The sequence below is a fragment of the Carya illinoinensis genome, chromosome 1 (assembly GCF_018687715.1).
Source record: "Carya illinoinensis cultivar Pawnee chromosome 1, C.illinoinensisPawnee_v1, whole genome shotgun sequence".
NCBI classification, from domain to species: Eukaryota; Viridiplantae; Streptophyta; class Magnoliopsida; order Fagales; family Juglandaceae; genus Carya; species Carya illinoinensis.
The window spans coordinates 2,013,254-2,035,017 of record NC_056752.1 but is presented as its reverse complement, the minus strand read 5'-3'; the positions used below and the strand labels follow the sequence as shown (position 1 = coordinate 2,035,017).

The window sequence follows — 21,764 nt, the reverse complement described above, 5'->3', positions numbered from 1 at the left end:
GCCTCTAAATGCAACTGTTGCGAAAGTCCAAATTTAGAAACACGAAATCGTGTTTTAGAGTTGAAATATGTTGGGGTATTATGTAGAGCTGTCGGGTCTAAAACTGGATAGAATCAGAAGTTAGCAGCAGTCGGTGTTAGTTTGGTTTCGCAAGGCCAAAGCTGCCGGTATTGTAATGGGGTCAATACCATCAATTATAAGTTGATGTATACGGATTTGAAGATGCAAATGGTGAAAGTGTCTACTTGCTAGAAGGTAAGCACAACTGATCATGAGGCGAACTTACATAGTTTAGGACTTCATGTCTTGGGCTTAAAAGCACAAAAACTTATGACTCTATGATGGTCTTTTTCGCTATTGGATTTTGTCAAGTTAAATATTGATGGGTGTAGTTTGGAGAATTCTAGTGAATGTAGTGGTGGAGGTGTTGTTCGGGATTCTAAAGGGGGGTCTATTGGGTGGTTTTATGGCCTATTATGGCTGCAGCTCTAACACCATGGCTGAGATTAAGGCATTGTTTGATAGCCTGCGAATTTGCACTACGTTGCAGCAAACTAATATTGTCATCGAAACAGATTTTCAACTGTTGAGCAATTGGTGGAATGCAAAGGTGAGGTTCACTAGTCAATTCAAGAGGTCTGGGAGAAAAATTTTGAATCTGCAAAGGCTTTGAATCTAATAATTAGGCATGCATATAGAGAGATAAACCAAGCTAATGATTTTCTTGCCAAAGGAGCCAATGGGAAGACCGTGAGTCTCATACTCTTTCTTAAAAATATATATATATATATATATATGCAACAACAAGTAGAAAAAGTTGCGAAAGCACATAGATCGGTGTAAAGCTAAAGGCCAAAGGGAAAAGAAGCCTCGACAGTCGAGAGTGTGAGGAATGTATATGCAAAGCAGAGAGTTACAGGCTGCCATGACAAGACCATAATAGGTTTCTTTTTTCTTGTCATCCCATCAAATGTAGGCATTGCCTATGCAAGCTGCCAACAAATTATCGGATGGAAAACTCTTTCTTTCAGGCCACCTTGCGTACCGATGGCGCAGCGATTGTGATATGGAAAATGAAACGATTCGTTTTATTGGTGCCAGTCTCGTGGGGCGTCTAGAGCGGGAAAGGAAATTTCGTATGGGTCAAATGGTGCGCCGATGGTACGTAGATTTGCTTGTCTGTAGAAGAACTATGGTTGGATTAGCGAGTTTTCATTCTTCCATAAACAACATGCATGATCAGCAAATATGAACCATCAACAGCCCAACTAGCAGCTTCTTGGTGCAATCACTTCGCTCAATCTACATCATCTTCTCTTCTATGTGGAAGTTCAGACACCAACAGGATATATAATAATATATTTAACCTCCAGGAATAATGACTTTAATTTATGTATGTTACTCGTTGTTTAAATTTAAATTTTTGTAATTTAATTAACCCCTCTTACCCAATTTTCAACTAGGAAATATGTTGTCTGATCTTAACATGTCACATTTAATTTTCCAAGGTGTTCCAATCAAGGGAAAAATCCGAGTATTGAAAAATACAATATGGTCAAATTGGGTTGGCTAGGTGTAATTTGGATAGGAAGATGAGATGAGATGAGACGGTTTTAGATGAAAGTTAAAAAAGTTGAATTGTTTATTATATTTTGTGTAGAAATTTAAAAAAGTTGTAATAATAAGATAATATGAGATGAAACCGTTTCTGTATCTCAACTAAATTTCAACTTACAACTGATTCCTTTTTCTTTTCTTTTTTTCAAGTGGAATCGATCGATCTAGACCTAATATTTTTCAATTAATGTTTAGTTCGGTTGGTACCCTAATTCGAGAATTGAAGTTGAACCGTGAACATTTTGGACAGAATCATTTTCACATTCATTTTCGTAATTCTCATGGTTTTGGACACATTAGTTCTTTTGCGTGAGGAATCTTGATAAGTTTTGGTCTTTGTTTTCAATCATAATTTGTGACAAAAAGGATATTTAGCAAATAAACCGTAGTTTTAGCTAGGCCTGTGCAAAAAAAGCCATGGGCCGATCCGTCCGCATGATCCGAAAATGCTCCACCCGATTTTTGTCGGGTTCATCGAATCAAGTTAAATAACGGGTTGACTACACTTATATTCAATCAAAACCGAAGAAACCGAACACTTTTTGAATCGAACTGTTCTCCTCAAAACCCTAGCTTCATCGCCGTTCTCCTGCTATCCAGCCTTCTCGTGTCAATCCAAATGTCAGATGTCACTTCCCCTTCTCAAACCTTCAAAGAAGAAAAGCCCCAACATGTGGTTGGCAAATCCAACCTGCTCTCCTGCCATGCCCAACGAGCTCAAGAGCATGTTTTTTACAAAGGGAGGGCTCCTAAAGGAGATTAGAGGAAAATATTCAGTATACAATCGCCCCAAAACAACCGAGGTAAAATTTTCTTGTTCTATTTTCCTCTGTTCTACTAATAAAAAAAAAAAAAATCATCTATTCTTCCCTATTTATTTGGATTCTCTTTTATCTTCCAGAACGAGTGGGTTGGTTTGGTTCCTACTGTGATGCTGCCTTGCACCTCGTTCATTTCTTGCTCATTTCCTATTTCTTGTTTCTGTTTCTATTCATTTCCCTCACCTCGTTCTTTCTTCACCATCGTTGTTGATGACGTGGGACCAAGGACCAGATGGTCGAGACGGGAGCATCGATGGTCTAGACCATGGCGAAGCAGCAGTGGTTGGACTAGAGGGTGTGGGTCGAGACTCGGTTGATTTGGAAGTGGGTTGACTCGATGCAGCGCGGGTTGGATCCGATGACGAAGACGAGTTCAACATTTTCAAAATTTTTTTTTTCAATAATAATATCAGGCGGGTCATACGGGTTCGACCCGATTTTGTTTTGGTGGGTCGGTTTGGATAAGGTTGCTGCCTTGATGTGGACGATTCGGGTCGGGTCGGATGCAAACCCGGCTTAATTAGCTCGGGTTGCAAGCCTAGTTTTAGCATAAACAATGTTACTTTTGGATTAAATCTCTAATCTATATGGAATCGGTCTTTCTCAGCCCTATAAAATTCAAATCAGGAAGAATAGAAAAGTCTCCTAACAGCAACAACCACCTGTTCCTTGTGAATATTCTGCCAATCACTTCTCATTTTGGACGGCAACCTGGAATTGTTTTGGTCAATATGCAGAACTTGATCGGGTATAATCCTTACCACATTTTTAAATTTCTATACAAAATATAATAAAAAATTTAATTTTTTTAAATATTAAAATAAAACTAACATTAAAAAATTATATTATAACAATATTTTATTTAACTTTTAATAAAATATCTCATCTCATTTTATCTTATTTATACTGTTTAACCAAATAAAATCTAAGATTATCTTAGATAATACGTAAATAGTAATAAAAATAGTAGTGAATAGTTTATAAAGTAGTATGAAAATAATTGTGTTCTCAAATAAACCTTACTATTAATATTTAAGATCATTGAAAAGAAAAAAAAAAAAGCTGAGCACTTGCGCTTTTGAAACCAAATAACGTACCAATCCCTAGAATTTAGGACAAGTTTGGGACATAAGATCAGACACAAAATTCTCATATTATTTCATCTCGTTTTATCTTATTTCTAAACATAATTCAAATATAAAATTTTCAAACTAATCATTACTACATTTTCAAACTAATCATTACAATTTTTTTAAACTTTCAAATAAAAAATAAAAAACAATTACAACTTTTCAAATCCCCTAATAAAAATAATATTATAAAACTATATTATTACAATATTTTAATTTTATAATATTTTTTATTTAATATTTTTTTTTTCTCAAAATCCAAAAAATAATCAACTCAAACTATCTCATTATTATTCACAAACTATCTTACTACTATTTACAAAATTATCATCTCACCTTACACCTCAAACCAGCCGTAAGATTTCCATAAGACATTGATAACATAGATTTTTCCAAAATATACTAAAATTTGAAACAGTGTTAAGAATTTGAAAACAAGGAGAAGGAACCAGAAATATTAATGCAGGCATCGCCTATCTACGTGAGGAGGTATCCTGCCGTGGGACATTGCAGAAAAGTCTTGAAATTCGAAGACAAGGACTTGAGATATGGAGGCCCTCTCTATTTGGAACGATTCAGATATCCGTTTACCTGGTAGTCTGATATATCTCTAAGCTGGATGGAGGGTAACTCTGTACACGATGGATGACTAGTTCTTTAAAATCCTTTGCTAATAGGGCCTCTATGGAGTGGCAATCAACTTTTGTTTGTAAGTTTCTCAAATGAAATTCAAACTGAGAGATCAGCCGGCCGGCCAAGAGCAAAAAAAGAAAATATTTCTGCGAAAGCCATTTATCTGGTTTGACCCAAATTTGTATTCAGCCACACAGAATCAGGGGTAACTCTCCTCTCAAACCACACAAAAGCAAGCGAAAGCTGCAAAGGCCTTTCATGGAAAGTGATAATAGCACTGTTACAAGACAAAGAAGTGTTATAACCATAAAGAGATTGTATAAAAGTAAAGTCACAAATTGATGTGTTTTGATATGATATGTTAGATCTGATTTACAATAAAAATAATTTTACAATCTAACATATCATATCAAACCACGTCAATTTTCGAACTTACTTCTATGAAATTTCTTGTTGTCAAAGCATTTCTCTATAAGTCAGTGCAACTACAGCATACAGTCCATAATACAGCATAACTTTTCAATTGTTGCTGTTGTAACGCGTAACGCGGTTTCAATCGACAAGAATCATCCAGAACAAAGAATGTCTTGAGTCCTGAATAAGCAATGATATCTACCATTCCTAAAGGCAACTAAATTTTCTACAAACACGCAATAACGAAACTGTAAGAAAATCTCGTGGAACCATTCAAGCAAAATACAGACACGAGTTCACGAATCTCAATTTCAGACTTATTCAACACACAGAGAGAGAGAGAGAGAGAGAGAGAGAGAGAACAAGTTCCAAAAATAAAGATTTATGACGCATAGACGCTCCATATCAACAAATACCTGCGGGAGGAGAACAAAAGCTTCCGTATATCCTCAATTATGCGGAAGCAAAGATCCCAAACTACCTCAACAAGTCATAGCTTCCTATTACTGCATGGTTTTGCTGAGACTTGCGCAAGAAAGGTCACATAAAACTATAAGCATCAGGAAACCAAAAACTACGCAAAATTTAATCGATCCTGTAGCGAATCTCGCTTAACAGTTAATATGCTTAGTGAACAGAAAATATTATAACAAAAGTGCAAATATTGTTAAGCAGGAGCAAGAAGAGATCTTTCCCAGGCCTACATTTTTTGCAGCCATTCTATTGCTAATACACTTCGACAAGGGAAGATAAAAATAAATAACACAAGCCACTAACGGGCATTAAACACAACGCAATCATATCAAGATCTCTGTGTGATAGTGATAAAGAGCAAGAACAAATCTGCCAACTCTTACAATGTCCATCATGAACCATTGAAACTATCATCACCGTTTGACCACCTCCTGAAGGTGCATGCCACAAGATTCCTACTAGCAAAGAATCCAAACTTTGTCCTGAACATAGTTGTCAACCGGCCATTAAAACTCGATGAAGCATCGGTTATCTGATTACCAATTGGTGGGAACTCCATGCCACTCTCTTGAACTCCAACCTCGCTACCACTACCATCTAATGGCTCAATTTCAGTAGCATCCAGAACCACAACCAATGACCCTCTGCGTTCTCGCAACCGCTCCACAACTTCGCCACCTACTCCCCTACACTTCTTGACCTTTACCTTCACCAAACTGGGACATCCCAAAGCAAGCGCTTCAACACCCTCATCTGAAATGGGACAGCCCTTAATACACAGCTTCTTCAAAGCCACGCATTTTGTGGCAATGCACGCCATCTCGGGATCGCCAACGGTGGCACTCCCGCAGAGTGCTAATCTCTCCAATTTTGGGCAATTGGTAGCTATCGGCGCCAAGCTCAAAGACGTGGGGTTCATTCCAATCAGACAAAGTTCTTGTAAATTGGGGCATCGGTTAGCTATTGCCATTAAACCCTCATCACCAATCCTGTTAGTTCTCCAACCATCAATGTGAAGCTTCCTTAAGAGCCTGCAGCGTTCAGCAACGCACACGAGCCCGAAGTTCGTACATTCCGTAGTCTTCATAATGTGCAAAATCTCCAAATTTGAACAATTTGAAATGGAATAAAGCCCTACATCACCAACTTGAACCCTCTCGAGGTGGATTTCGATTAAACCAGGGTTGAAATTTCCTAACATGCCGAGAACCTTATCCCACTCACCATAGCAGCGAATGAGCTTCAAAGCTCTGAGCTTTTTGGAGCCGATTATGAGGGGTCCGAAGCACTGACCATTAATTAAATCCTTCAAGCAGATGGATTTCAGGGAAGAAGCAGCGGCTCCGGGGCCGATTGGATCGGCAGCGTCGTGGAGGCCTCGAAGCCGCTTGACGGAAAGCTCCTCGAGAGCTGTGCAGTGGTCGAGGACTGCGTTCATGGCTCCAGCTCCGAACATACACGAGCCGCAGGAGAGCTTCTTTAAACCCTTGCAGTTCTGAGCGAACAGTTCCATCCCTCGGTCTGAGAGCTCCCGACAGCCGCGGAGTTTGAGGCGTGTCAAGCCCGGGCACCGAAGCGAGATTAAGACGAAAGTGTCGTCGTCTATACTGATCGACTTGCGATCGCATCGGAGAGCAAGTTTGGTAACGGAGTCGAAGCGAGCGAACAGAGAGGGAAGGATAGAGAGTATCTCAGCTTGAGCGTTAAGCGAGAGACGATGGCGGCTCTGACCGTCGACTCGGAACCACCTGTGGCAGACGAGCGAGCAGCGTTTCCGGTCACCGGATCCGAGGAATTGAAAAATGCTGGCCAAGCACTCATCGGGAAGATCGGCGGTGTAGTCAAGCCCAGCGACGACGTTTTCCACGAAGTCAGCCTCGGCAAACTCTTCATTGGGCTCAAACTCCGGAACAACAGCCGAAGATCGGAAGTTAAAACGATTGCTCGGGAAGAATTCACGGCGATTCAGGTCCGTCGGAGCCCCGACGGTCGAAGACGACTGGCCCATCCAAAAAGGAAGGAAAAAAAACCCCCCACTCAAAACTAATTTTACGACGATAGCGCTTGGGTTTTTTGAGCGTTCTTCGTTGATTTGGTTTTCGGACTCGAGAAGAGGTTTCTGAGGCTGGAAGAGGACTGGGTTTTTGTTGATTGTTATAAAGGGTAATTAATCGGCGATTATTATTTTATTAGAATATGAAAAAGAGGAAGAAACTGCCTTTGCCCCGTCAAAAGGATATTGTATTTTGGGGAAGGGGGTGCGTGTCCTCGTCGCGATCGCCACGGCCGACTCGTCACGCACTTGGAACTCACACCAACGCGCTTTTTATTTCTTACTTTTCTTTTGCGTACTTGCTTTCTCGTGTGATTTTCGTGCAGGCGTCTGCATCAGAACCGTTCAAATTGATCATTCATAGGGTAAATCACATCCGAAACTATTTTTTTAATTTAAAAAAAAAAAAACAATTAATGGAATTTAATATGGGCCCTTTTGTTTATTAAAAATATTCAAAAAAGGCCCAGAAGATGCTGGCGCAGTCGGCCTTCAGGGAAGCCTTCAAGGAGAAAAAGGACTTCTTCCCCCTTTGACCCAGACTAGATCTCGTTTTCTTCTAGTTTAATATCAGATTTTTGAATGAACTTAGGTTGCGTTACTTTTTATGAAAAAAAATATATATTTGAATTTGAATTGCATTTTTAAATTTTTTGTTTGAATGGATTTGAAATTCATTGTAACATTTTTATTGAAATGATTTAAATCAAATCTTTAATTTATCTCTTGAGTGGAAGATTTGTATTCTAAAAAATACAAATCAAAATCCCCCGCTTTCAAATTCATTTATCTAGATTTTAAATATATTATAAATCTACTTTATAATAAAAATGCATGATAGACCGATTGATGCATTTCTTTTTTTTTTTTTTTCTTTTTTTGTTCTTATAAATTAAGGACTGCATTGAATTGTTTTTTTTTTCTTAGAGAAAAAAATTCAAAAATGCATTCATAGGTGCATTCTACGGTTCTACCGGCAGGCGGCAGACCTATCGTTCTCCATAGAAGCAGCCTAAAGGTAAATTTACTATCTAACGTATCATATTAATTTGTAAATTTACATTTGTGATATTTCTATGAAATACTTATATAGATTGTGAGTGATGAAAATTAATAATATATAGGAGATTAGTCTACAATATACTCTAAAATAAGTTAATACCAACTATGGGTACCCATTTTCAATCTAATAATTTATAAAATCATGACATATCAATGGAAAATATTTTTTGTAAATTAAAAAATAAATAAAAAGTGAGATATAAAGAAAAGGAGGAGGAATTATTCAAAAGAAAAAGAACAAAGGTATTGGAGGCTGAAATGGGAAGGGAAAAACTTTGACTTAACCTAAAATCTGACCGAAGACAATCAACGGTCAACGCTTTTCTTCGACCGATAGTCAAATACGTTAAAAATAGGAGGTGGTGGTGGTGGTGGTTGTGGGGGAAATTACAGACGATGAGACAACATGGGGTTCCAACTTCCGACCGTATTTTCCTTCTGTCAAAAACAAACAAAGGCATTGCATTGCAGGCTCAAGTGTCCAATTAATTTCCATGGAAGAGAGGTGGGGTCCTTTTGGAGGCTTGGTAGTTGGTATAAGATAAAATCTTATCGTTATAATTTTTTAAAATTTTTATATAAAATATAATAAATTAATTAATTTTTTAAAATTTTAAAATAATAATAATATTAAAAAATAATATTTTATTCAATTTTTAATTTTTATCTAAAATTAAAAATTAATCATTGGTCCAAACCTACCTGGCTGTATACCCATTTTTGGGGGTGGTGGGGGAATATGTAATGCAATTTCCACATTTGAAAACGTCCAAATTAAGGTTTATGTATAGTCAACTCACCCAAAACCGACAAGTTTCAACAAAGGGGGCGCGGATTTTGAATTTTGAAAAATTTACTTAGAAAAAAAAAAACAAAAATAAAAAAAATAATAGTATTGCATCAAACGCAACATGAAGCCCATTATTCACGTTCACCAACTTATATATATGCATAAGGTTAAGATCAAATTATAATTCAATTCCTCATATGAAGAAGGGTCTATGGCTGCCATTGTCAAAGTCTTTCCGAGGACCTTTCCGACGAATACGATATACCTCAGATAAAATAATTTATACAGGTTGAGAGTGCGCAAATCTCATATAAGTTTTTTGAAAAAAAATGTAATCCACTAAAAACACTATCTACCATGAGTTTTACTTTTTGCAGAAATAAACCTACACAAAACTTGCAAGTTTCTTGTACTAATATACTATTTATGGACAAATAGATAAAAAAAATAATAATAATAAAAGAAATTTAATTTATATTTTCTCTTAATATCATATGCGTGTTAACCGAACTGGACCTCTGGGTGGGCCAACAGTAAACGTTTTGCAGAGATTTTTTCTTTTCTTATATGCTTTACTAGTCCCATAATAATAGTTATGCTCTTCAGGCCCATCCAACTTCGGATCTTATTATTATTCTCTCTTTTTTGGGCCAAGGCCCATTTTTCGGAATGGGAAATAATCCTCGACAATTGGGTCAGAACTAGGGAAGGTTTTTATTGGATTAGATTTGGATATGGCTCAGAGAGAGAGGAAAACCATTCTAGCTTAGCTAGACCATTTAATATATATATATATATATATATAAATTAAAATTAATGTTTTCAGACGAAACATAGATCTGATCAAGATGATCACGTGTTGTTTCTCCTCAATTTGATTTCTTATTCCTATCGATCACGTCGCATGAACAACACATGTTCTTGGTTGAGAGAAAATTCAAACTTTTAGAGGAAAAAGGCATTTACGAGACTGGGATCTCTTAGAAAACTCAATGGTCAAATCATTAGGCATTACATGATCCTTTTCACTGCCCCAATGAAAAACGGAAAAAAAAAATGTTTTGAATACGTTGTGCTGGCTTTTCATATTGTCTAGAGAGTGTGTTACAGTTATAACGATAAATTTTATAAAAGTAAACTTACAAACTGATTTAAATCTATTTTATAATAAAAATAATTTTACAATCTAACGTATATACCATATAGAACTACGTCAATTTGTTTAAAATATTTCTTTATTGTCAATAGATATCAATTACCATTCGGTGTGATATTTGTTAATGCATGCAGTTGATATCATGATGTTCGTGATCGTGTGCCACATTATATATTACTGATCTAGAACGTACTTTCTTTATAATGTTTAATTAATTATTCCCTTCTTTAAGATCGACTCATAATTAAAATCTTGTCAAATTATTAAGTGCATACTTCTCATCCATTCAATGCTTATATATTCCAACGATTTCGAGTTAATTATCATAACTCGTTTTAATTCAAATCATTTTAATACAAGAGCTTTGACAGTCGTAACTACATGCTGCATGCATGCCTTTTCTATTGGTGTTGACCTCGATCGATCAGGCTACAATTAATTCCTGTGTAGTCCGAGTGGCTGATTATTTTGAACCCATCCATGTCAGGGTTATTTAGATAGTTGACATGTGGGTCGACCAGAATCCAAGGGATGTCGATCGAGCTTATAATTAATTTCACATTGAGACAAGAATGCATGCATATATACATTAATGAGAAATCAGTTTATATTTGAAAATGCCTCAACTCATCCTAATACATTAGTCCAGACAGCAAAGAAGACATTAGAAGAATATAAAGTGGTACAGCAAAAACAAATGATATAACAAAAGAGGAATGCAGAGATAAACAACAGATGGCAACCTCCACCATTAGGGGTAACCAAAATTAACTGGGATGCAAGTCTAAATGAAGGTAGAGGAAGAGTAGGATTTGTGCTAGTGGCTTGTGATCATACAGGCAGAATCTTGGCTACCAAAAAACTCTCAAAACCATGTCTAATGGATCCTCTACTAGCTGAAGATATAGATGGATTATATGCAGCAGAAATAGCAAATGAGATGGAATACAGATCAGTTATGCTAAAGGGGGACTCTCTAACCATTGTAAACGGAATAGGAAAACAAATAGATAGATGGGATAGAGTGGGAATGATCCTTAGTGATATAAAAAATAGGTTTGTATCCTTAACTAGTTGGTGGGTCTCATATGTCAAAAGATATGGCAATGTTTATGTCCATAATCTTGCCAAATAAGCAATTTCAATTCCAGATGATGTAATGGAAAGAGTTGTCTATTCAGATAACATGGAATCTGTAAACACTTGTTAAGTTAATGAAAGTAAAAGTTTCATTTAAAAAAAAAAAAACACAATCATAGAGCCAAAAGATCAACAAATTAAGATGCATTAATGACAGGATAGAGAGAACTCAAGAAAATAAATAATGATGATGGTCTCTAATGTTACTTTTGGATAGTAAGGTGTTCTCAAAGGATCTATAAATAGTAGTAAAAAGTAATGATAAAATATTAAATTATAGTAAAGTGATCTGAGCTACCCAAACACAACTTAAACCTTAAGTGTAGCCGCTCGAGACAGACTTTTGGTTTCTTCGAGATATTCATGCATTAGCAATATTTTTTCTCGATTTTTGTAGTTCTAATTGTTAAATTATATGTAGAGCTTGGTTTGGGAGCATAAAATCGAGAAACAGAAAAATTTGTTCAACTGTCGCTCGACTTGAAGCTCAAGCGAAACTCAACCTGTGAGTTTGCTCGAGTCTTGCACAACAGTACTGGCTCGAGTGACACACAAACTCTTGCGTTTGCTCAAATTATGCTTGACACACCGTTTGAGCTAATGTTGATTAGTTATTCGCTCGAGTGCACTCAACACGCTGTTAGAATGAAGAATATATTTTTGCCAGATTATGGTTTCCAACACCATTTTCTATAAATATATAATATTTTTTTTACTTCTTGTGTACAATTTTCAATAGTTTTTTAGTGAGAATAAAATAGACAAATTGTAGGTGCATATAAAAAAAACTCTAGAGAGAGTGAGTTGAGATTGTGTAATTGTAATATCTTCTAATTAACCAAACTTCTGCAACTTTATAGATGTAAGCACGTTATCGAATTACGTCAATTGTGTGTCGTGTAATTTTGATCATTGCTTTTATTTGTTGGTCTCTATTAGTGCGTGCGTTTTTCACAAGACTAATTCCACGATGTTTTTTGAGTAATGTCAGATTATATAACGGATGTAAATTGCAAAAAACTTTTAATTAGTTAATTTGGATATATATGACTTTGGAACTATTTTCATTCATTTAAAACATATTACCGATCATCTTATGATCTTTCTGAAACAAAAAAATCTACCGGATTGTTCAAGTACGAAGAAATTAAAGATTTCCGACATGCATGCATGGCCAGATTAATTTGGACCATATTGTAAAGGAGGAGGAGTTGTAATGACATCAATGATATCACCGGTAGTGGTACTATTACTGTTGAAACTTAATGTCGGTCATGATCAGATATTGCACAATTGTGGAGTGCCCGTGAAAAGATGTCGAACAAAGGACAATGATAGATCTAAATGCTGCAGACCTAAGACTATATAGTTATATATATATATATATAATCGATACGAACGTACGATCGAGTAGTAATGTCGGTCAAGGATTCTGCGATATCATATATATATATATATAAGTGTTCGTGTGCGTGCGTGCGTGCGTGCAGTTATAACATTCATGACGGACTGATCTCGTCGGGGATTAATTTATCATGGATTTCCGATAATTCTTAATCGATCGATCGGTAGTAATTGCAGTGACATGATGCTTAGAAAAAAAGAAATTGCAGTGAGATGATGTGAATATGCATGGGTGAAGACTGATCAAGAACCCCATGCATGCATGCATGCAGTTCCAAGAACGTACAGTATGCATTGCTTTTCCTTTCCTGACTACCACATGACATCAATGATAACAGACAATGCATCCATATATATGGTTGCTTTATAATTTGCGTTTTTTTTTCCTTTTCTTTTGTTTTTAAAACAAGACAACTCTTATGCAATAATTCTTTTTGGATTGTTATGGGTTGGCATATTGTTTCGTTGATTGTTATGGGTTGGCATATTGAAGTGAAAAAATGAAAAAATTATTTTATTATAAAATTGATATAAATGATCACATAAAGTTACATTCCGTTTATATATTTATTTTTATATAATTTTTTTATATTTGTATTTCTTATATGTGTATATATATACACATTTTCAGATTATTACTTAGAAATGTATTAATATTATGTTTATTATTATAATTCATTAATTATAAAAATAAATATTTTAATTATAAAGAAATTTTATAAAAATAAATTTATAAATTAACATGACTTGATATAATATATTAAATTATGAGATTATTTTTATTATAAAATAAATTTTATTTTATAAATTTATTTTTATTAGATATGTTTTTAAATTTAAAATAAAAATAAATTAAAAGGTATTTTTCAAGTAATAATGGTATATTGGGGGTGACAAAGAATTAAAGAAGATAAAAACAAATGCATGTGATAGAGCGTAGAGATGCGCCTATGATCTGTCAATCAATATTATTCCTCTCCTTTTAAAATTTTATTTATTTATTTATTTCCCAGCATTAAAGTAGTAGTCTTTCCCATTTACATTAAAGATAAGCAATCTTTTTGTAACTTGTCCGATTACCAGATCTGCACTGCAAATATCAAATTAAAAGAAAACCGTACGAGTCTTTTCGAATAAAACTTTTAAGTGCATGCCTCCAAAAGCCAGCTTGTGAATGTTGCAATTAATGGATACTTGTGTGTTTGTGTATAAGGAGTTGGCAGTATGCATTAGACTGAGTAAAACAGTAGCAGCAAAGCAGGGAGTTGCGTATTAAAATTGTGCGTGAATTCTTTCTGTTTTTTTATGCACAAGTCTGAATAATTAAAGAATTATTATTTTTTATATCCACAGCTTCTTTTGGGGGGAAGAAGGGGGGGTGGGGTGGGGTGGGGTGGGGTGGGAGAGTGCAGAGACACAGGATTGCAGGGGACATCAAAGGAGACGTACGGCATGTTTTTCAGGCAGACAAGACTGGAATCACTTATGATATAAGATTAAAATTTAGGTTTTTGTTTAGAAAAATTATTATTAATTATAATTGTGAGTGTATAAGTATTTTATGATTATTTTATAAAAAATAAATAAATGTGAGATATGTGATAAAAATTAATTTTTTAATAATAAATTTTATTTTTTTAAAATAATTATACAATACTTATATACTTTATGTCATATTACTCTTTTATTTTATTTAGGACTAGCTGACCAATGATCCCTCTGTTTTTTTAATTAATTATAAAAGTATTCTACATTGATTAATAAAAGACACTATAACTGGATCTGAAAGATATATTATAAACCAATTACAATATTAATTATTCTCAAGTATATTATTGTGACTGATATGGTCCTTGCTACAAACCTATAGATCCATAGTGTGAGAGATAGCATAACTTTATTTAAGACAAAATTAAAAAATTTCATGCTTCATCTAAAATGGATAAGAGGACACACTTTATCCAAGAGATAATATATTTTTTTTTCTAAAACAAAAGATAGTACATAAATTAAATATACATGAGAAAATAATGAATTACATCTTGAAAAGATATAAATCTGTATTTTAAATCTTAAAACTTAAAAGGAAAAAATTACAAATATAATAATTATGATGGTGCGTGAGGGACACATGCCATCATGAGAGTATGACAATCGGTTAAGTCTAAAGTAATTAGTGCCCTAGATTCAAAAAAGTCGCGTGTGGTGACAGAATAGCACCCCGAGCATAAACATGTGAAATTTATGTGTCGACTTTGAACCGTGTAAGTGGTGGTTGACGGATGCTAAAGAGCATCAAATTGACCTTCTTTCATATTTATTACTGAAAAATATTTTTAAAAAGAAAAGAAAAGAAAAAACTAGAAAGATGAGTGAGAAAGAAAGAGGGACGAAGCTCCTCCCCCTTGTCTAGTATCTCTTTGAAAAAATATAGTTATAAGTATAATTGTGTATTAATTTGTGCATTAATGTGATATGATTGGTCAAAAAGTAAATTTTATTGAAAATAGTATTAATTAAAATATAAAATATGAATAAATCAATATTAATATACAAATTAATACGCGACTGTATTTATATATAACAAAATTCTATATCTTTTGTCTTGATTTCTAGAAAGAGGTCTCTCTCTCTCTCTCTCTCAAACTAGGGCCGGCTCCTCTCACCAACCAGATCCCCTCTCCTCTAGTTTCGATGTGCACCTTTCTATATATTTCTTTCTCACCTTTCCATTACAAGTCAGTCCGTCTGCTCTGCTCTGCTCTCCTCCCTCTCTCTTACCTTTCGTATGAGCTGTCCCTTCTCTACCTTCCCTACCTCTATTATCATTTTTTTAAGGAAAAAAATTCTATTCGTGATTTATATATTATACAGATTTTTATTTTTAATTTTTTTCTTTAACGTATGTATGATATAAATCTCACTCATTTTATTTTCTAATTACAAATCCGAGTCATTTTAAAAGAATGGAAAGAATGGGATATATCATTTACAAAATAAATTTTTTGTATAGATTGTATATTTATCTATTTTTTTAAGAAAATACATGTGATTTATATGTCTTAAAATTGTAAATATAATTTTTTTCTTATTTATTTTGGCATTCCTAAACCTTTTCTCTTTTATTAATTACGTATTTGAAATTACAGTAAAAAATATAATTTATAATTTTAAGACTTATAATTTATAATTTAAATAATAAATTTTAATATTAAAAAATTATTTATTTATTATTAACTAAGAACTTAATTGTTTTTATTAAATAATTTTTAAAACTGTTTAAATACTTTTTAAAACTCTTAATGAAATCCCTAACACACCCTAAAACACGACAAATGGGTTTTGTTTCGTGTAAAGGGCCTCCAATCTACATAGGAAATCAATGCCTAAGGCCCTAAACCCAACCATATCGAGTGAGATTTTGCATTGCTTGTTAAATTCCAAAAATAAAAAAATAGAAATTAAATGTGTGTATATATACGTACGCATAGATCTTTGACCAGATTTATCTTCTTTTTTGTCGGACCCTATTTATATTTTGAGAAATAATATTTATAATTATAATTATATTAATATCGTATAATTTTAAAAAATTAATATGAACTTTATATAAATAAAAAATTAATTTTTTAATCATAAATTTTATTTATTTTTTAAATAATTATACGATATTTATATATTATATGATTATATGTGATATTATTATTTATATAAATAATTTATATATATAAATTATATTATATATAATCGTTATTACATATTTTTTATATATTTTATTAATATTATTAATTAAAATAATTATTTTATATTAAAATAAATATTACTAACTACGTTAGTAAAATATATAAAACTTATCTGCATATAAAATTGTTGAATATTATATTAGAGATATGTATTTTGATGTAATTTCACCAAAGATATTGAATGTACATTAATCATGTTTCTTTGTCAGAGCAGAAGAAGATGATGGATTACACCCTCAAAGTACAAATAGTACTTACGAAGAAAACAAAACATACGAAGCTGCTGCCCATTCATTTTCAATTGCTTGTCCTTGCCACTCTCAAACAGACGTTGCCTTCAACTTCACATTATTAATAATCCTCACATCCATATTTATAGACTATTTCAATCTCTTTCTTTCTGAGAATATTAATTTATTTTCATCAGTTTAATATTCTTTATGTGGTTTTATATGAGTTTCCTTCAATTTATTATACGAACACATTAAAAAAATATTAAGTACCATCATTTTTATAAATTTTTACATAAAATATAATAAATAATTTAAATTTTTTAATTTTTAAAATAATAATAATATTAAAAAATAATATTTTAATAGTATTTTATTAATGAGGCTAAATCTTCTTTTATAGGCCTTGGGCCTCTGCTTTTCTTTCATTCTCAACCAATATGGAGCTAAAGGAAATGAGCAAAACTCCAACAAGACCGAACTCGAGCTATTTTCCTTGTTAATTCTATATAAGAGATTTTTGCTACTTCCATGGCAGAACTCGAGGTAAATGATATAAGAGTTATTCTATAATCATACACATTCATTTTATTAACACGTGATTTATCTATTTTGTCATTTTATTTAAACATATATATATTTAAGTATTAAGATAAAATAATAAAATAATAAATCACAAATTAGTTAAATAAAAATGTGTGACATAAGGCTTCCATTAAGAATTTCTCATATAATATATTCTACTTTTTTGCACGTTAAATATTTTCGTGATTTTATGGATCGTTGTATTTATTTTATTATAAAAATAAATTTTATAATATTTAACATATGATACCAAATCATATTATTTTATAAATTTATTTTACATAATAATTATGTGATTAAAATATTTGTCGATTTATATGTCCTTGTAAAAGAAAAATAAGAATAATAAAAAAAAAAAAAAAGGAAAAATAGGAAGGAAAGGACAGGCGTGCAAGGTTTCTCAGATAAAATCCCTCGTCTGCTTACTTCAATTTAGCCCTCTCTCTCTCTCTCTCTCTATCTCAGAGACATATGTGGAAGACGAACATTGATATGGGTCTGAGTCCAAGTAACTTTTAATTGTATAATGAGCAGAGGTCTCAACGTCTTCTTCTCAGAAGAAGATGGTTCTGCAAGAACTTGAAACCCGACGGCTACAAAGCCCTCCAATGCTCCTTGATGCTCTGTTCTGTGAGGAGGAGAGTTTTGAGGAAGAGAATGGTATTGATGAAGACGGGAGTGAGAACACTGATGAGAAAATGAAAAAGCACTCACTTTTCCGTTTCGTTCTGGTAGAGAGTGACATGGCATGGGATGATGAGGAGCTCGTGTCCCTAATCTCTAAAGAAGGAGAAACCCATGCGTGTCTGAGGAGTCTGATCTCAGATGAGCCTCTAATGGTGGCTCGGAAAGAGGCCGTGGATTGGATTTTGAGGGTTAAACCGCATTATGGGTTCTCTGCTTTGACCATTTTTCTCGCGGTGAATTACTTCGATAGGTTTGCTTCAAGGCCGACGTTCCAGAGGGACAAGCCCTGGATGAGTAAACTCGTTGCCGTGGCTTGCCTGTCTTTGGCTGCCAAGGTTGAGGAGACCCAAGTGCACCTTCTTTTAGGCCTACAAGTATGTGATATTTATTTATGCAATCTGTGTGTTTGTTAAAATGTGATGCTGTATTTCTTGGACTTGTTATATTGATAAAATGTGGGGTTCTGTGTTTTTTTAGATGGAGGAATCGAAGTATGTGTTCGAAGCAAGGACTATTCAGAGAATGGAGCTTCTAGTGCTGTCCACTCTTCAATGGAGGATGAATCCGGTGACCCCAATGTCCTTCTTTGATCACATTATCAGGAGGCTTGGTTTGAAGAACCACTTGCATTGGGAGTTTCTGTGGAGGTGTGAGCGCCTTGTTCTCTTTCTCATTGCCGGTAAGTTATAAAACTGTTCACTGCTTTGTTTCTAGTCATTGGGATAGTTCCTACGCAGCCTATACCGGAGGAAGGAGTTTATTCTTTGCGATCTTCCTATTGTGCCTTTAATATTGGGCTTTGGTTCCAGATTCGAGGGTTATGACCTATCTTCCTTCTACGTTGGCTGCTGCAACAATGCTCCATGTGATTGAGGATATTGAGCTTTCTAATCTACTGGAATATCAGAACCATCTTATGAGCGTACTTAAAATCAGCGAGGTATGTATCTAATTATATGGATTTCTATATTCTAGTGTCACTCCTACTTTTGCAAATATGTTTCGAACTTGGTGATCTATGAGTTAAGGGCTTGATGATGCCTTAGCAGGAAAAAGTAAATGAGTGCTATAAGTTCATCCAGGAGATATCAGAGAGCCATGGCCACCACATTCACAGTCAAAGCCGCAAGCTTAAGAATATCTCCATACCCAGCAGCCCAAAGGGTGTTATCGATGCCTATTTTAGCTCTGATAGCTCCAATGACTCGTGGGCCGTGGCATCATTGGTTTCATCGTCCCCAGAACCTCGTTTCAAAAGGAGCAGGGCACAGGATCAGCAAATGCGGTTGCCTTCACTAAATCGTGTGTCTGTTGGTGTTCTTAGTAGCCCTCCTTAAGAGTTCACTGTCTTAATGTCTACTAGTAAACATGGTACTATCGAATTCCTCTTTTACATATTATCGGGCCACCGGCAATCTATCTTTTCAACCTGCAATCATATTTTGTTCCATGATTTATCATTGCATTCTGGTTGAATCTATGACAATGAATTTGTAGATCACATCTTACTCCCCATTTCTTATTTGGGTTGGGAGTTGCCGTGGTGGTTTTAGAATTAAAAGGAAGGCGGATGTGTTTCTTTGGTCGACTCATTTCATGGTTTCCCTTGAATTCATTTTTAGATAACTTGAATATGACATACTTCTAGATTCCAATACATTCTCTTTATCTGCATTTATTGCCTTTTTAATACATGCAAATCACTCTCATATTAGGTTCCGGTGGAACTTTAATTGAGATAGGCAATAAAAAGTCACTGATTCACTCTTTCAAATGAATACGCTGATTACATGGTAGATTTTCAAAAGAAAAAAAGGGAGAAAATTACACTCCACCTCGTCTCTTTTTGTAATTTAACCATCAAACTATCAACGTTGTCACTTTACCCTCAGTATTTTTACAACCTCATGAAATTCTCATCATCAGAGATGAAAAATAGGTTAAGTGGTACAATTTTAAATCTTTAGAGCTTTGATATTTTAATTTCATGTGCAAAAGTAGTACTTTGAGGAAGTAAAGTGTATTTTTTTCCTCTAAAAAAAGTCCCTATTGCACACTTAATAGTGATTGTTTCTTTTGGTTTCACCATAGGAAGGGAGACGCACTCCCATACTCCTCCTTTCTCTCCCTCTTCCTTTCCTTTACTTTCTTTTCTCCAATTTTCTCCTTTTTCATAAAGTTCTGTTGGGTATGAGAAACTAGATTGACCACCATTTGCTCACCTACCACACTCGTGCCCCACAGATAGAATATCCATCTATTGATCCCCCTTAATGTAATGGTCGGTCGATCCCCCTTCCCACATTCGTGGTCATAGAAGCACTGCCTTGCGGCATTTGTTCTTTTCAACCAATTTTCGGGAGGCATACCTTATCTTTTGTTGAAAGTATTCTGCGTCCTTATATAGTATGAATTGCTTCGAAAATTGCCTTTCATGGTGACGCAGAGTCCTTGTAGCCAAGAAAATATGGGCCAAGTTAAACTAGTTGGTTCTATTTCCCATTTCTTATTTGTGCTGTGATTGCTGTTACAAGAGGTTTGTTGGGTCCCTTGCTTCTGTATTTTAGTTTCATCAATGGACACTAGCTAAAAAACAAAGAAGTGGTTCACCACTTCTGTATCACCCGCGGAAGGCGTTGGATTGTTCGGCAGATAGATCCATTGAAATTCCCAACACCAAAGAATTATAGTAATCAAGTCTTTAGATTAGGTAACTAGATTTGAGAGATTTTTCAAAAAGGTGAAACACAATAGCAAAAGTCTTAGTAAACTACAAAGAAGTCCATGCAGGCTGACAATTTGTTCCTGCTCTGAAAACATATCTGCTTCCCTTTCTCTTCTAGAGCTACCTAGATTAAATTATAATAGTGTAGACATGTCTGTTATGTTAAAAATTTATAAAATAATATATTGTCTTACTAACGTATTCTATATATTCTGTCTTGCATCTATAAGGAATCTTTTGTGTGGATAACTGGTCCAAAACGGAAGCTGTTCTTAGCATATAATAAGCTGGACTGTGGCTGCTAGAAAAATATTTTTTAGAATGTCATTTTATTCTTAGTTTGTTTTAATTGGTAAATAAAATAGCATGCCATCTAATTCTGCCCGACTTCTTGCTGTTCAGTTGAATTAAGAGTATCCTATTACGAAATTATACCAAGTCTGCCAATTGTGTGCCGTAGAGCCTGTTCTTTGTTTAGAAGTAAGGTTTTGTATGTTATGGGAAGAATAGTTCCACGTGATTTACAGCAGGTCTTTGCATATAGTTTGCTGTGCAATTTCTTGTGCACATGTTCTGTTTTTCTAATCTACCTGGAGTATTATATAAGATATGAAACCAACACATTTTCCTCGGAATTCCGAGGTAGGCTAATTAGATGCATAATTATTGTTTTATTGTTTATTGACCAGACCCTGTTTTACTATACGGTGGTACTTCAGGAAGGTCTATATGCACGAATAGTATAAAGGACAGTATTTTTTTTTTTTTATTGAAAGGTTTTATTCATCGTCCTCATATTACACATCATATATAATTTTTTTATTTTTATTGAAATGTGTAGTGTATAGATGATGAGTAGAAAAATTCAATTAGTTTAGAAAGAATAAAATTATAAAATAAATAAAAAAATAAAAAGAAGTGTGATGTATGATATGTGAGGATGATGAGTATCAAAATTCGACAAAATAAGGTTGAGGGACGCTGAGAATAAAGTATAGAAGTTGGATAACTTTAGAGCTTGCGGGGACGTCGATATGAATAAATTTTTGTATTGGAACAATTGTTCTAGTACAGCATCACGGACAGAACAAAAACAGGTT

General features: G+C 34.2%; 2 protein-coding genes across 3 annotated transcripts; one reads left to right on the top strand and one right to left on the bottom strand.

Annotated features, from left to right (window-relative positions):
* Positions 1-5,239: 5,239 nt before the first annotated feature.
* Positions 5,240-7,293, bottom strand: LOC122305118 (F-box protein SKIP2). Its single transcript, XM_043117449.1, has one exon. It carries the CDS (start codon positions 7,095-7,097, stop codon positions 5,481-5,483), a length of 1,617 nt encoding a protein of 538 aa, XP_042973383.1. The 5' UTR covers positions 7,098-7,293; the 3' UTR covers positions 5,240-5,480.
* A 10,374-nt stretch (positions 7,294-17,667) lies between these two features.
* LOC122305106 (cyclin-D3-2) lies at positions 17,668-19,440 on the top strand. 2 transcript variants are annotated; one of them, XM_043117433.1, is made up of 4 exons: positions 17,668-18,313; positions 18,417-18,618; positions 18,749-18,879; positions 18,986-19,440. In XM_043117433.1, the coding sequence occupies exons 1-4, from the start codon at positions 17,816-17,818 to the stop codon at positions 19,274-19,276; spliced, it is 1,122 nt and encodes a 373-aa protein (XP_042973367.1). In that variant the 5' UTR covers positions 17,668-17,815; the 3' UTR covers positions 19,277-19,440. The 2 variants fall into 2 exon arrangements, with proteins under 2 accessions (XP_042973367.1, XP_042973376.1); XM_043117442.1 differs by having other exon boundaries at positions 17,671-18,313; positions 18,989-19,440.
* Positions 19,441-21,764: the final 2,324 nt, after the last annotated feature.

Excerpts from the sequence above, each read along its gene's own strand:
- LOC122305118 (XM_043117449.1), bottom strand. The coding sequence starts at position 7,097 with ATGGGCCAGTCGTCTTCGACCGTCGGGGCTCCGACGGACCTGAATCGC.
- LOC122305106 (XM_043117433.1), top strand. The coding sequence starts at position 17,816 with ATGGTTCTGCAAGAACTTGAAACCCGACGGCTACAAAGCCCTCCAATG. Across the intron at positions 18,314-18,416 it reads ACCTTCTTTTAGGCCTACAA|ATGGAGGAATCGAAGTATGT; the intron begins GTATGTGATATT and ends GTGTTTTTTTAG. Across the intron at positions 18,619-18,748 it reads TGTTCTCTTTCTCATTGCCG|ATTCGAGGGTTATGACCTAT; the intron begins GTAAGTTATAAA and ends CTTTGGTTCCAG.